Consider the following 12,431-nt stretch of genomic DNA (forward strand, 5'->3'; position numbering starts at 1 on the left):
CCGTGTAGAATCTAACATGGTACATTTATTTTCTATTGCACTGGAAGAAGCTAGAGCTGCACCAAGGGCTGTGAAGGGATTTTGTTTTAAATTAGTCACTCCTCTTTACAGAGAAAGTATCTGCCAAGCATAAAGCTCTATTTACAACACTTTAATTTGTTTCTGATCCTAATAGAGACGTGTGTTTTAATCTGTGTATACGTGTTATCTTGAGTTCTGTGTCTTTAAATTTACAGTGCACAGCCATGCATCCAAGTGATAAATGTTCAGTCACTAGCTTTTGAGGGGGAAAATAGTTCGGATTTATAGCATTTGATGATTTCCATAGCGTAAATACCATGGCCATGGCTGATTGCAAGCCAGCAATATGGCGTTACTAAACACAGGGTTGAGAAGAGATACCTGTACCCATGGTCACTTTGTGAGCTGGCTCCAGCACACTGCTTTGTGTGTCAACCCAGACCACGGGTTTATTTGCAAGAGACTTGTTATCCGAGTGACTATATCCATTTTGTGACTACAGCCTCAAACCACATGCATGAACACATGTACCGTAGCTTTTCAAGCCAAGCCCTGTCATTGGCCAGTGTCTTAATGTTATGGACCCTGAACATCTACCAGAGATTACAGACATGCTTTTCCCAAAGTGAGATTATCAGTCCAACAGTGTGAACAGTTCACAATTCGTGTTTACAGATCACCAGATTATTCCCCCCAAAGAATGAACATCTTCCTGATAAGATATTAACTGTTTTGGTTTTGAATTACAAAAAGAAATTTGTGTGGGAATATTTTTTCCTCTGACTAGTATAGAAATGTTGCTAAGAGAACTATGTAGGGCTCTATATTGCATTTGAACTGATATTTCTGATCGGAGTTCGGTGGGGAAGCTAGCTGTTGTCTTAGGAAAAACCTAGTAAGGTTTGTTTATTCGAAATGGAAGGTGAAGTGCAAACAGATCGTAGATGAGTGCCAAAGACCAATAAAGGTGGAAGATTTTATTGCATTAAAAAAAGTTAGAATTGACATTGGAAGCGTGAAAGCACCCTAATTATTAATTTGCTAATTGAATTCCACCTGGATTTTAGGTTTTAATTCTTCACTCAACTGGGTAATAAAAACATCATCATGCTCTTGATTTGACATCTGTAACAAGAGCCTTGCAGTCAGTACTCCGGTTCTTTGCAGAATCGTCAGCTGTGTGTTCCTTGTCTCTAAAATGCGGACCGCTCACCCTGGCCGACTGTGGCAAGCTTAGTGCCTCCGTGTTACCCTTAATGCCAGGATTATCAGCGTATGCTGCCTTGCTTTTTGTGTCAGAGCTTTTGTATTTGCGTTGAGTGGCCAGAGGAAAGTGTAAGTTTCTGAGTCCTGCCGGCTTTTAGTTTTTAATGCTTATTATATGAAGGTGTTGAGACAAGTCCCATGGTTTTGATTATCTCACCAGCAGGAACAAAGTTACAGCCTGCTCTCTTTGATATATGAAGTTACATTACAGCCTCCTCTCTTTAGGAAGGCATCCCCTCTTAGAAAAACAAAGCAGGAAACTCTAAATACAGGGCTAGGGCAGTGTGATCTCAGTGGCTCTCTCCCCTTCTGATCCTAGGGTTGACCAGCAGTTGGTCTTGTTTGATGTCCCCACACGACACATGGCTTTTCTGTGCCAGCTGCCCACTCTCCCCTTTCTTCTTCTAGATTATCTCTAAATAACACGGAGGCAGAGCTGCACTCGCTCTTTGTCAGGACGCGATCTCTGAAGGAAAACATCCAGCGGGACGGTGAACTTTGTCAGCAGATGGAAGAGTTCCTCCAGGTCTGTGGCTGAATCAGTCTATCCCTCTAATTTCATCTTCCAGCAGCACCTCCGAGGCTGGTTACATTTGCATGGGTGTGTTTGGGGAAGCAGCAGGTGCCCATTCATACTTTCCCCACAGCCCCTAAAAGGAACTCCATACTGCAGCGCTCATCCTTTGCTCGGACTGGTTTGGAGCTGAGGGTATTGAACATGTTCTCGGTTTACTAAGGTGTTTATTTGTCAGGGAGTGCACCTCGTCTTATCACTGCTCGATGGGCATCATTGCACCACACCGAGTATCAGTTTATGGTGCTCACCCTTGGCAACTATGCCTGGCAGCTCAAGTTGTGGTTCTAGATCATGGTTTAGGAGTCCTTGCCTCCCAATCAAACTTTTAGACAACAGAATGAAGTTCCACAGAAATCGTAAAGACACCTGAGAACTCGGGCTGTGTTCCTTCACTTGTTTTTATTGAAGAAACAAGCTACGTTTTGGCATGTTTTATAATGAGAGCAGGAGAGCATGATAGCTATGCCTATCACCACTTGAAACACATCAGCCCAACAGGGTGTGTCAGGAGCCGCTCCGAATAACATCGACAGAAAACAGCAGAGTGGACATGTTCGTGTCAGCTCACTGTGACTCACTAATCACATAGTCTGACATACTTCTTTTATCTTCCGTATTTAAAAAGAGTGGCACCTTTTCATGCTCTCAGTCTTTAGGGAGAAGCTGTGCTGCCTTAAATGTCAGTGTTTTGAAGTTAGGAAGGTGGGATGTGTGTAGCAGAGCTGCCCTTGGCACCGGGAAGGCTGTACCAACCAGAGCCTTTACTTGTTTACTCCAATTAAGCTACATCAAATATTACGAGTTCAGCTTCCATTAGCAAGCATTCGATTCATCTTGGCTGTACTGAGAGTTCATTTTTATTATCAAGCACGCGTTCTGTGTTTTCTTTCAAATATAACCGAACTTTAAGTTTCCCCTTAAAATGCACACATTTTCCTCAGAGTGAAAGAACAAAGCCAACACCAGCACAGAGACACCTAAGCGTAGGTGCAAAACACTCAGCAGTGAGCACGGTCAGCCAAACGGAGCAAATCCAGAAAGTCAAGGGGAAGACCTGTCCCACGTCGAGACGAGGATTCTGGATGCCTTGGTTCTTATATTAAATATTCCCCAGTTCTTCTACTGAATACTAATATCACATGCTAAATATTAGTAAAGAAAGGTTTATGCTAAAAAGTGGCCTTGTCTTAGCTGCACTCCTTAGCCTGCTCCAAAATGGCAACTTTGTTTTTAACGCTAAACGCTTCTTTCCGGTAGTCGTTTTCGTCTCTGTAAAGAAAATGTCCCACCCAGCTATTTATGTTTCTCTTGTAAATTCAATTTCTTTTAAATAAGGGAGATAGAATTTTTAAAAGTAGGTTATGGTCAGGCCAGCAAGGGGCTCCGAATGCCAGTCTGAAAACTTTGGACTTTGTACCCTAAGCCATGGGGAACCACTGAAGGTGTTTGAGCGGAAAAATGACGGGGACATAGTTTTACAGATAGATCCGTTTTAGGATTTTGATCCTTCGGTTGAGAAATACAAGTAAATTTGTTTGGAACTTTGGTCAGTAGCAGACATGTTAGAGATAGAAAGTTGAATTTGCTACAGTAGACAACTGCTAATCTATTGTCATTCACACTTTGCCATTGTGGCTTTGTTTTTAGTTTGCGGACCTAATTGTGTGGGCAGGGTTTAAAAAAATAACTTTTGGTAAATAACTCTGAGTGCGGTGACTTGTCGGATCCATGTTCAGAATATTCCTTTCCCAAGTCCCAAGGGTGACTTTTAAATGCACGAAAGTTATTCCTTCCCAGTCCCCTCACAGGACCCTAATGATGAGACATACGAGGTGAGTAAGCTCCTCTGTGGATTCTTGTCACGAGCCTTGTTTTTTCTGCAGTCGAGCTGTTCTTGGCTGGAATCCATCTTTCCTTCTGTGGAAGAATGGCAGGCAAAGATTTATCCTTTCATTAATACCCTTCTCTCCATAAAGGAAAATACGACGTGAATGCACACACTGCCCTGGGCTGCTGACTCAGAGGGTTACTTTCTCTGGTATTTGGTCTCCTAAATACTTTTGGTTTCCTGCTACCTCTTAAATATGTTTGGTGTGAGAAAAGGGCTTCTAAGGGGGAGAACGTATTAGAGTGCATGGGAGGTGACTTGTCTTCTTGGAATTTCTCCTAAGGTCCTGTAGCATGTTCGAGCAGTGATTTGACTCCTCGAGGCTAGGCAACCTGTAACTTCCCCATTTCCTAGATCTGTACCCCACTCAAAAAGAAGTTTCTCAACTGTAAGCTTTCTTTAAAATCCATGATATGCGTGATTTCATAAAGTAATACACTCCCCACGTTCCTTATTTGTATGAGCCTTGTTGCCTAGTGAAAAAGAAAGCCACATGAGTCTTTACTGGGATCCCAGAATTCAGCCTCCATGGGGCTGTGGCTCCTTGGACCCTGTTGCTTCCTCGACTTCCACTCAACATTAGCTGTCACTGAACAGCTGTCGGGGGTGTGTGTCTGTGCCCCATGGCCCTGGCAGAACCCCATCCCGAAAGGGTTGGAGCTCACTGGGAGAAAGCAAGCTTCTTTCAATCCCACTTGTTTATTGAGACCTCAGAGTTTTTTGTCCTAGAAGAATTAGGAGAAAACGAAGAAGAGGATGTATTGTATAGGGCTGTAATTTCTAACCATGGGTACCCATCAGAATTTCCTGGGGTGTTTTAATAAGATATTAATGCCAGGTCTGCCCCCAAACTACTAAATGTCATGGACTGTGGATGAAGCGTCCCCAGCTGGGTAGATAAGCACCTGGCTGGGGCCTTCATCTAGGCATGAGAGCTTCAGTCCTGTGGGGGTGACACTGACCCTGACATAGCTCATTTGGGATTAAGTGTAAACTCCCTGTCAACAGGACAACTCGTCAGTAGAACAGGTGACTTCCGGGACCCTACAGTAAGCTCTTGGCCGGTATAAAACTCAGTTTTAAGAGAAGGAAGAACAGATACAGAATGGGTCTTCCTTAATAAAAACCAACCGTACACCTATGTCATTTTTCCAGTGACATTAAAGGTGAACACCTCGTTAGTGGCATTCCACACATTAAGGGTCTTCAGTCTGTCTTGTTGCTTCCAGACCTCACACAGGAGTTCGCCTTTCTTCCCAAAGGTTTTGTTTGGGTCGAATTATTTTCCTTTGGGCCCTGAGTGCATTTGGCCTTAAAATAAACCTCCCTTTCCCGAGACCTGAAACCGAAGCCAGGAGCACGTCTTCCCTGGGCTCCGGACAGACGCCCAGCGCCTCGTCGGCCGGCCGCTCACCTCAGCGTGTGCTCGTTTGTCTTCCCGCAGTTCGCTGTGGAAAAGCTGACGGAACTGGAGCACTGGAGACAAGAGCTCCAAGAGGAGGCCCACGCCCTTATAGATTTTTTCTGTGAAGACAAAGAAACCATGAAGCTGGACGAATGCCTTCAGATATTTAGAGACTTTTGTATCAAATTCAACAAAGCGGTTAAGGTACGGCCGATGGCACCTTCGTTTTCTGAGTTGTCTGGATCTTCCTTTTCCTTCTTCCAGACCTGGCCCTCTGCTCATGGCAGAAAGATGGGTCAGCATTTCTGGGGTTTCAGGAAATTCGGGCCCAGGCAGCGTTGCCGGTCCCCCGTTTGGGATTAGCGGGACGTGGCCCTGCCAGCCCAGCCCCGAGCGCGTCCGTGGCGTCGTCTAGCACTTGGCCGGCCGCCTCTACAGATTTGCTGCTCATTCCAACACTCGCTTTAATGCCCTAAAAGCGTTTTGTTAGTAAGGTTTATTTATGATGGCAGTCACAATAGTAGAAAGTCTCTTTGAAGATCCCAAATGTCTTTCTCGCCCCCCTCCCCGGGAGACAATAATATCCTCTTCCAGTAGACCTGTGTCATGGTGGGTTTGTTGGAAGGCCTTCTCTCAACTGTTTCGAGTGCTGTAGCCATCGCCAGGGGGTTGGCACCTTGGGAGCCATGCTGTCCTCCCCTAGAGCAGGCTTTGGAATTCTCAGATACCCAGGGAGCACGCTGCCGTCTGAGCACACCTTGCCCTTCGGCCAGCAGTTCCAATAATCTCTGAGTCAATGGCTGAAGCCAGAAAACTCTGGGCTGCTTGGCTTTGCAGATAAAACTTTAACCTGGGTTAACAACAACTCACCTCCTTTCATTTCCAGTGGGGATGAGAAAAAATTTTTGTGTGTCATCTCTTCCTCCGTATTTTAAAAGCAGATTTGTCCGTAGCTAAATTCCTGTAAGGGACCGTCAGATTTCTCTATAGCCCTGAGCGGTAGTCCAGAGTTCCTTGAATTCTCAACTGCTCCTTCCTCTGTGCAGCTAAGGGATGAGGCTCAGCCTCCGGCCACGTTTACTCTGCCTTGTCCGAGCAGCGAGCTCAGCAGGGGAAGGTGGCGGTGGCAGATGGTAGATGCCGAATTGGCTCCTTCTGAGGCCCTCGCTCCCACTGAGAATTCTGTAGGCCCTCGGGGCCACCTGTGTGATGCTGTCAGCCCAGCAGCCCTGAGAGCCAGGAGCTGGCCCCACCCCCACCACGGGCGGCCAGCCGGAGCCAGAGCCTCAGGGAAGCTTGGACATCAACGTCCACTGTTGGAGGAAATTAATTTTTAAGTAAGAAGTGCTACAGATAACAGATTCGAGTTGTGAGATCCGTCTGTTTACATGACATGACTATCTTTAAGGAGCACAGCCAGGTGGTAAAGTGCGTTTGCCGTGTGCTTGTCACGGTTCCATTTCCCTGGGGGAAGGCCGAGTGCTTGGAGCAGGGTGGAAGGTGGACGGATTTGTAAGGCAAATAAATCCTCTCTCTGACTGTGAGAAGAGCATAGGGCATAAGGGACAGAGCCACCTGCCATTTCTGGTGTTTCTTTACCAGGGAACAGTCAGAACAGAGATTTGAAAGGCCTTTTTTCATATCTTAGGTGTACATTTATGCATCCTTGTTGAATAGAACGTACTGCACAGGAGTGCGTGTGTGCGTGTGTGTGTGTATGTGCAACACAGATACTATTTCAGGCTTTTTTCTCTCTGCCACTGCCTAAGTAGCCCTCTCCTGGAAGTCCCTTCTGTCTTGCCCCGCTGAGAACCAAGTTAGGTTTCCTTGGAGTTGAGGTCACAGGCACGTGTGGAATCACAGTCCACGCTGACAATTCAGTGCCTTGACCGGAAGCTGGAAGCTGGGCCCAGGGATCGGATGACCTTAGGCTTCTGGGGTCAGGTCTAATACGCTCCTCCGGTCATCTCCGCATAGCTTTGGAAGACCCCAGCGCTCCGCGCCCACAGTCTCAGTGATGCTCACGACCCAGGTGTCTCCTCCATGCCTGTGCGTGGGGTCTGAGGGTAGATGGCTCTGGAACTGCACAGGGGTACCCCGTGTCTCATGCATCTTTGGGCTTCTCTTCGCCCCTCATTCAGGACAACCAGGACCGGGAGGTGCTGGAGCTGAGGCGGCTGCAGCGGCTGAAGGAGATGGAGCAGAAACGCCGGTCCTGGGCGGCTGGGGAGCTTGTGGGATTTGGCCGGAGCAGCAGTGAGAACGATGTAGAGCTGCTGACCAAGAAGGGTGCAGAGGATCTGCCCCCTTTCCTGCACCCCAGGCCCATCAGCCCCTGCTACCGACCCCCCAACACGCGCCGCTCCCGCCTCTCCCTGGGCACCACCGCTGACCGGGAGCTGCTGACCTTCCTGGAGAGTTCCACCGGCAGCCCCGAGGAACCCAAGTTCAACGACTTGCCCTGGAGCAGCCCCCGGCGGGCCCGGGCCATGGCGGCTTGGATGGAGACTGGAGAGCCAAGGGACCAGGACCGCAGCCACACACACAGACCTCAGGCCTCCGAGGGCCAGGAGGGAAGCCCTGACCCGCCCTCCGCTTGGCACGGCCAGCCGCCAGCCCCACAGCCCGAGGAACCTGCCCCCGTTTTGCTCCGAGCTCGGCGCAGCGGGCTCAGCACGCTCCACAAGAGGAACAGCGAGCCTGTGGGCCTGGGGCCCGCCTGGTCCCCTCCACTCTCACCGTTGGCTCTGGGGATTAAGGAGCATGAGCTAGTGACTGGGCTGGCCCAGTTCGACCTCCAGTGTCGCAGGGGCCCACAGGAGGTCCCCCAGGTGACCCTGAATGACTCTTGCCCAGTGGAGCTGACATCTCTGGTGGATGGGAGCCTGCAGCCCCTTGGCACTGGCCCTGGCAATGGCAACCTGACGCCTGTGGATGAAGGTGCCCAGGAGAGTCTCAGCCCAGCCCCGGAGAGTGATGGGGCTACCCCGGGTGAGCCCAGCAGCGACCCTGAGAACAAAGATCCCGGGCCTCTGTTCTACATCTCCGACACCACCGACTGCTCGCTGACCTTGGACTGTTCAGAGGGAACCGACTCCAGGCCTGGCGGTGGGGAGCCAGGGGAAGGGGGCGAAGGGGACTGCTCTGTGTCCTCTGGGACTGGGGAGACAGGCGGCAACCAAGTGTCCTTTAACCCCGCCTCCAGCTCCCCTGGGGAGGGCCCTGCTTCCGCCTCCACGAAGAGCGGGCCGAGCTGCAAGGGTGGCCATTCCAGGGACAGACCTGCCAAAGGGAAGGATGTGATAGCACCAAAGAGAAGCTCCCTCAAAGAGGCATCCCAGGGGGCCCCCAAGCCGGGGGCTGTCCCAAGGGGCCAGGGGGCGGCGCCCAAGCCGGTGCGGACCCTGACCACCTCGGAGAGCGAGAGCATGCGCAAAGTGGTGCCCATCTCCAGGGCCAGCAGGGGGGGCTCGGGCGGCTGGAAGCAGCCCCCTCGGGAACCCCCCAGCGGCGAAGATGCGCCGTGGTCGCGCCGGAGCTCGGTGAGGGGCGCCTCGGACACATCTCCCGGGAGGTCCTCGAGGGGGGCTGGGGCGGTGGCCCCAGTGACCGAGGAGCCCAGGCCGCGAGCGAGGGTCGGCTCTGGCAGCGCGCGGGGTTCCTTCAAGAAGCCCAGTGCCAAGCCCCTCCGGAATGTTCCCAGACAGAAACTCGAGGAAAATAAGTTCTGCCGCTCCAACTCCCAGGGCCCGCAGAGCCCTGAAGAAGAGCCCAAGTCCCCACCGGCCCCCAGCGTCCCCCGTGTCGCACCCCAGGTGCCAAGCTTTGCCCGAAACACAGTGGCCTCCTCATCTCGCTGCATGAGAACAGATTCCCTCCCTGTGACCAAAGCCCCCGGCCTCACTCGGGCAGCCTCCCAGCGGCAGCTAAGGGTGAAGGGGGGCCCTGAGGATGCGGTCCCCAAGGACGGCGGCACCTTGCGGCGGGCCAGCAGCGCCCGGGCCTCCAAAAAGTGTCCCGAGTCTGCTGAGGGTCCCGGTGCCAACACAGAGGCCTCTCTGAAGGGCAGAGGGACTGGGGAAAGGGCCTCGGTCAGACTGAAAGACTCCAGTCGGACCACGCTCGGGAAAATCCTTCATCCCTTATGGAAGTGATGGCTGCCTGTCCTCTCTCACCTCCTGGGGTTGCCATGAGGACTGACCGCTGTGAAAGGCCAACACTGAATGTCTGTTCCCCGTCAAGCTCATGTCATTGAAGGTACAGTCTGGGAGGCCTGTGGACTGCAGCCTGCCAGGCCGATTCCCCTGTCCAGTCCACATTGACCGGTGATGGGCCCACACCTCCCACACACACCCTGGAGGCGTGTGCAAGCAAACCCTCTCTCCCAAAACAAAGACCCCGTGACAGACTCGGGTGTGAAAGAGGACATTCCTACGTGATGAGTAAAAAGGAATTTTGGCCAGTTTTTATACATCAAAGACTTATTTTTTTATTACAAAAATTCAATGTTTTAGTTGGTTCCTTTTGCAGAGTGCATGCCTCTGGTGGGGCGAGGGACGGAAGGAAAACCCCTTCGTATGCAGATATTTTTGTCTTTTTGCATCCCCTGGCCTCAGGGTTCCACCTGCCCACCCGCCGTCCATTGCTGGCAACTGGACTTCTCTGGCCCTTGGTGGATTGTGGTTGGCACCATGTCCTTGAAGACTCTGCCTCGCTCACCTCTCCCCTGTGTGACTTTGGGTGAGGGTCTGCGTGTGAGCGGGAGGAAAGTCGGCCTGGTGGACAGAAATCGGTGCTTCTGCGTGTTCAGGGTGGGCGCCGTGGGCAGTAGGCGCCGTGGCTGCAGGGCGAGCCTCCCTGCAGACTGGTGGAAGCCCCTGGGAGAAGGCTGGATCTTCCAGAATCTAGAAGTGCCATATTTTGATGGAGAGGCATCAGGGGCTGTTCTGCTGAGCACACCTTTCCCATCCCGTGTTTTCCCATTTGTGTATCTGTTATAAAACGGAGTGAAGGCTGCTATGACTCGTGATCACTCTAGTTACAGGGAAGAGAAAACCCTTCTGTCTCCCAATCCTGCTCCTCTGTCTTCTCTCTCTCTGCCTGTTCCCAGCCCTTCCGTCTTTTCTAATGTGACCTGGAGCCTGGAGTATCTCTATCTCTAGCTCATCTCTCTCGACGATGATACTTTGAAATGTCGACGTCTGTTCTTTGGTACAGTGGTTTTGAAATCCTGACAAAAACCTAAGTCAAGGTTTTTTAAAAACGGACCAAAAAAATGAAATTACTTTTAGAAGAATTTATATCAGGACAATTTTGAAAAAAAGGCTTCATTCAAAAGAAAGAGTGATCGTTCTGTTACCTTTTATCAGAAGTAAGCTTGGAAAACATACTTCTCTACCTGGTGCCCACTTCACTATTTCCCTCCGAGACTAATTGGGAAACGGGAGAATTCTTGAAGCTTTTTTGTTTTTTAAAAATTACCTGCCCCCCCTTTCACTTTTGGTCACTTATTGGTGAAACCTCATTTGAGATCCAACAGATGTGTTACAGTCTCCCTCCTTACGATGTTACCTTCTGCCCAAATTGGAAATTCAACTTCCGTAAGTCAGCTAAATTAAAAGGGTGAACTTGATGGTTGAAGAAGTAAGTCCACAAAACCTCTTGCGAAAATAGCCCTGAATCGGTATTTCCAGGGCTCCATAGAGATGGTTAATGGGAGTCCTGAGCTGTTTTTCACCATCTCAAAAAGCCCGAGAAGGCATATATTTAAGCATGCAGACAACGTTCAAAGCATAGGGCCCCTGGGTGGGTGGGAAATGCATGAAAGAGGTTGAAAATTCGTGGATTTGAGGATAGTGACAGGGTCGAGACTCAGGTGGGACCCTAGGAACCAGAGCTCGTCCCTGCTCCACCGCTGATGCTAGGTCCCTTCAGCAGTCCACGCCCCCTCCCCACCGAAGCCTCTCTCCCAGTCTGCAGAAGTGGAGGCATGGCCTTGGCGGTGGTCTCCAGTGGCCTTTCTAGTTCCGAGGGTCTGAGACATCGCAAACAGCCAGGTGCCCGTCTCCGCCCTGGGATCAGCTCCTCAGGACCAGCCCCCAGCATCTCTGCAGCGGAGGCCACCCATAAAACCCTGCTCAGGAGAAAGCACCTCCAAAACGGTGGGTGCTTTGGAATCTGAGAAGCCGAGTTTCCCGAGAAGTGGCGTGTTATTCTCTTAGCCCTGTGGACAGCTTCCGTGTTTGCATCTGTGCTAACAGGTGATCATTCTATTACCTTTTATCGGTAGTAAGCTCGGAAAAAATAATTTAAGTAAACGATGGAGAAATGTAAACAAGTTTCTATCTAAAATTGTTTAAGATGAACTGAATGTATTTAAAGGTCCATTTATATGTTCTTTTGTGTAACGTAGTTTAATAAAGTTCCTGTTTATGGGATTGCGTTTTATCCTTGACTTAACTCTGGGGTGTGTGTGTGTGTGTGTGTGTGTGTGTGTGTGTGTGTGTGTGTGTTCCTAGGGGCAGGATGCAGGAGGTATGGGAGGTTTGGAATACAGGAGTTTTGCGTTCAAAAGGGTCAAAAGCCAAAATTCGGTTGTGTGTGTGTCTTCTCGGTAGTCCAGAGCCTGGATGTAACCGAGGGCTGGGAGCGGGCCTTGCGCCAGACCTGCCGGAACGCAGGCGTGCATCTGACACACAGGCCGTCAGAATGTGCAGCACCTCGTACGCACTCACAGTATTCCACGTTCGAGGCCAAGCTTTGTGCAATCTCGGCGGGACCGGCAAGTCTGGATCTGCTGCTGTGTGTCCTCATGTGTTTTGGCTCAGGACCCTATTGGGAAATCACAGCTCACCTCTGCGCTGCCTCAAGAATGAGCAGGGAGGGAGGCAGGTGGGGTTTTTTTCCTAATGCAGGTTCGGTGCTTATCTGAAAGGGAAGGGGAGTTGTGCGTAAGATGCCTCGAGATTTCATATCAAGCCTTAGTCCTGGCTGCTCTCCTGCTTGATCCGTGAGGGGGCTAGAGGACTTGCCCTGGGCCAGGCTCCGGCAGATGATGGCCGCGTCATGAGTTGCTGCTCGTTCTGTGACATTTAGAGCCTGGTTTCGCCTACTAAGAGCAGTTCAGGACACAGGACACTTCTCTATACCCTCAACCCTGCTGCACCAGGGGTAACTGACTTAAACCAAAAAAAAAAAAGGCCTTTAATTTTCACAGTGGGTCTGAAGTAGTATTCCTTTTACCCTTTTATTAGCTTTCACAAGGGCCCTGTGTT

At 50.5% G+C, this 12,431-nt stretch overlaps 1 protein-coding gene across 4 annotated transcripts in view; it reads left to right on the forward strand.

The window, feature by feature from the left end:
• Positions 1–11,594, forward strand: part of FHDC1 (FH2 domain containing 1) — a 37,098-nt gene extending 25,504 nt beyond the window's left edge. For all 4 annotated transcript variants that reach the window (XM_016144599.2, XM_016144601.2, XM_016144600.2 and 1 more), the window contains exons 10-12: positions 1,696–1,813; positions 5,197–5,361; positions 7,299–11,594. In XM_016144599.2, the coding sequence (XP_016000085.2) occupies positions 1,696–1,813; positions 5,197–5,361; positions 7,299–9,311 (2,296 nt within the window). In that variant the 3' untranslated portion in view covers positions 9,312–11,594. The remainder of the gene's footprint in view (positions 1–1,695; positions 1,814–5,196; positions 5,362–7,298) is intronic.
• The last annotated feature ends 837 nt before the right edge of the window (positions 11,595–12,431 follow it).

The sequence above is a fragment of the Rousettus aegyptiacus genome, unplaced genomic scaffold (assembly GCF_014176215.1).
Source record: "Rousettus aegyptiacus isolate mRouAeg1 unplaced genomic scaffold, mRouAeg1.p scaffold_m13_p_16, whole genome shotgun sequence".
Taxonomy (NCBI): domain Eukaryota; kingdom Metazoa; phylum Chordata; class Mammalia; order Chiroptera; family Pteropodidae; genus Rousettus; species Rousettus aegyptiacus.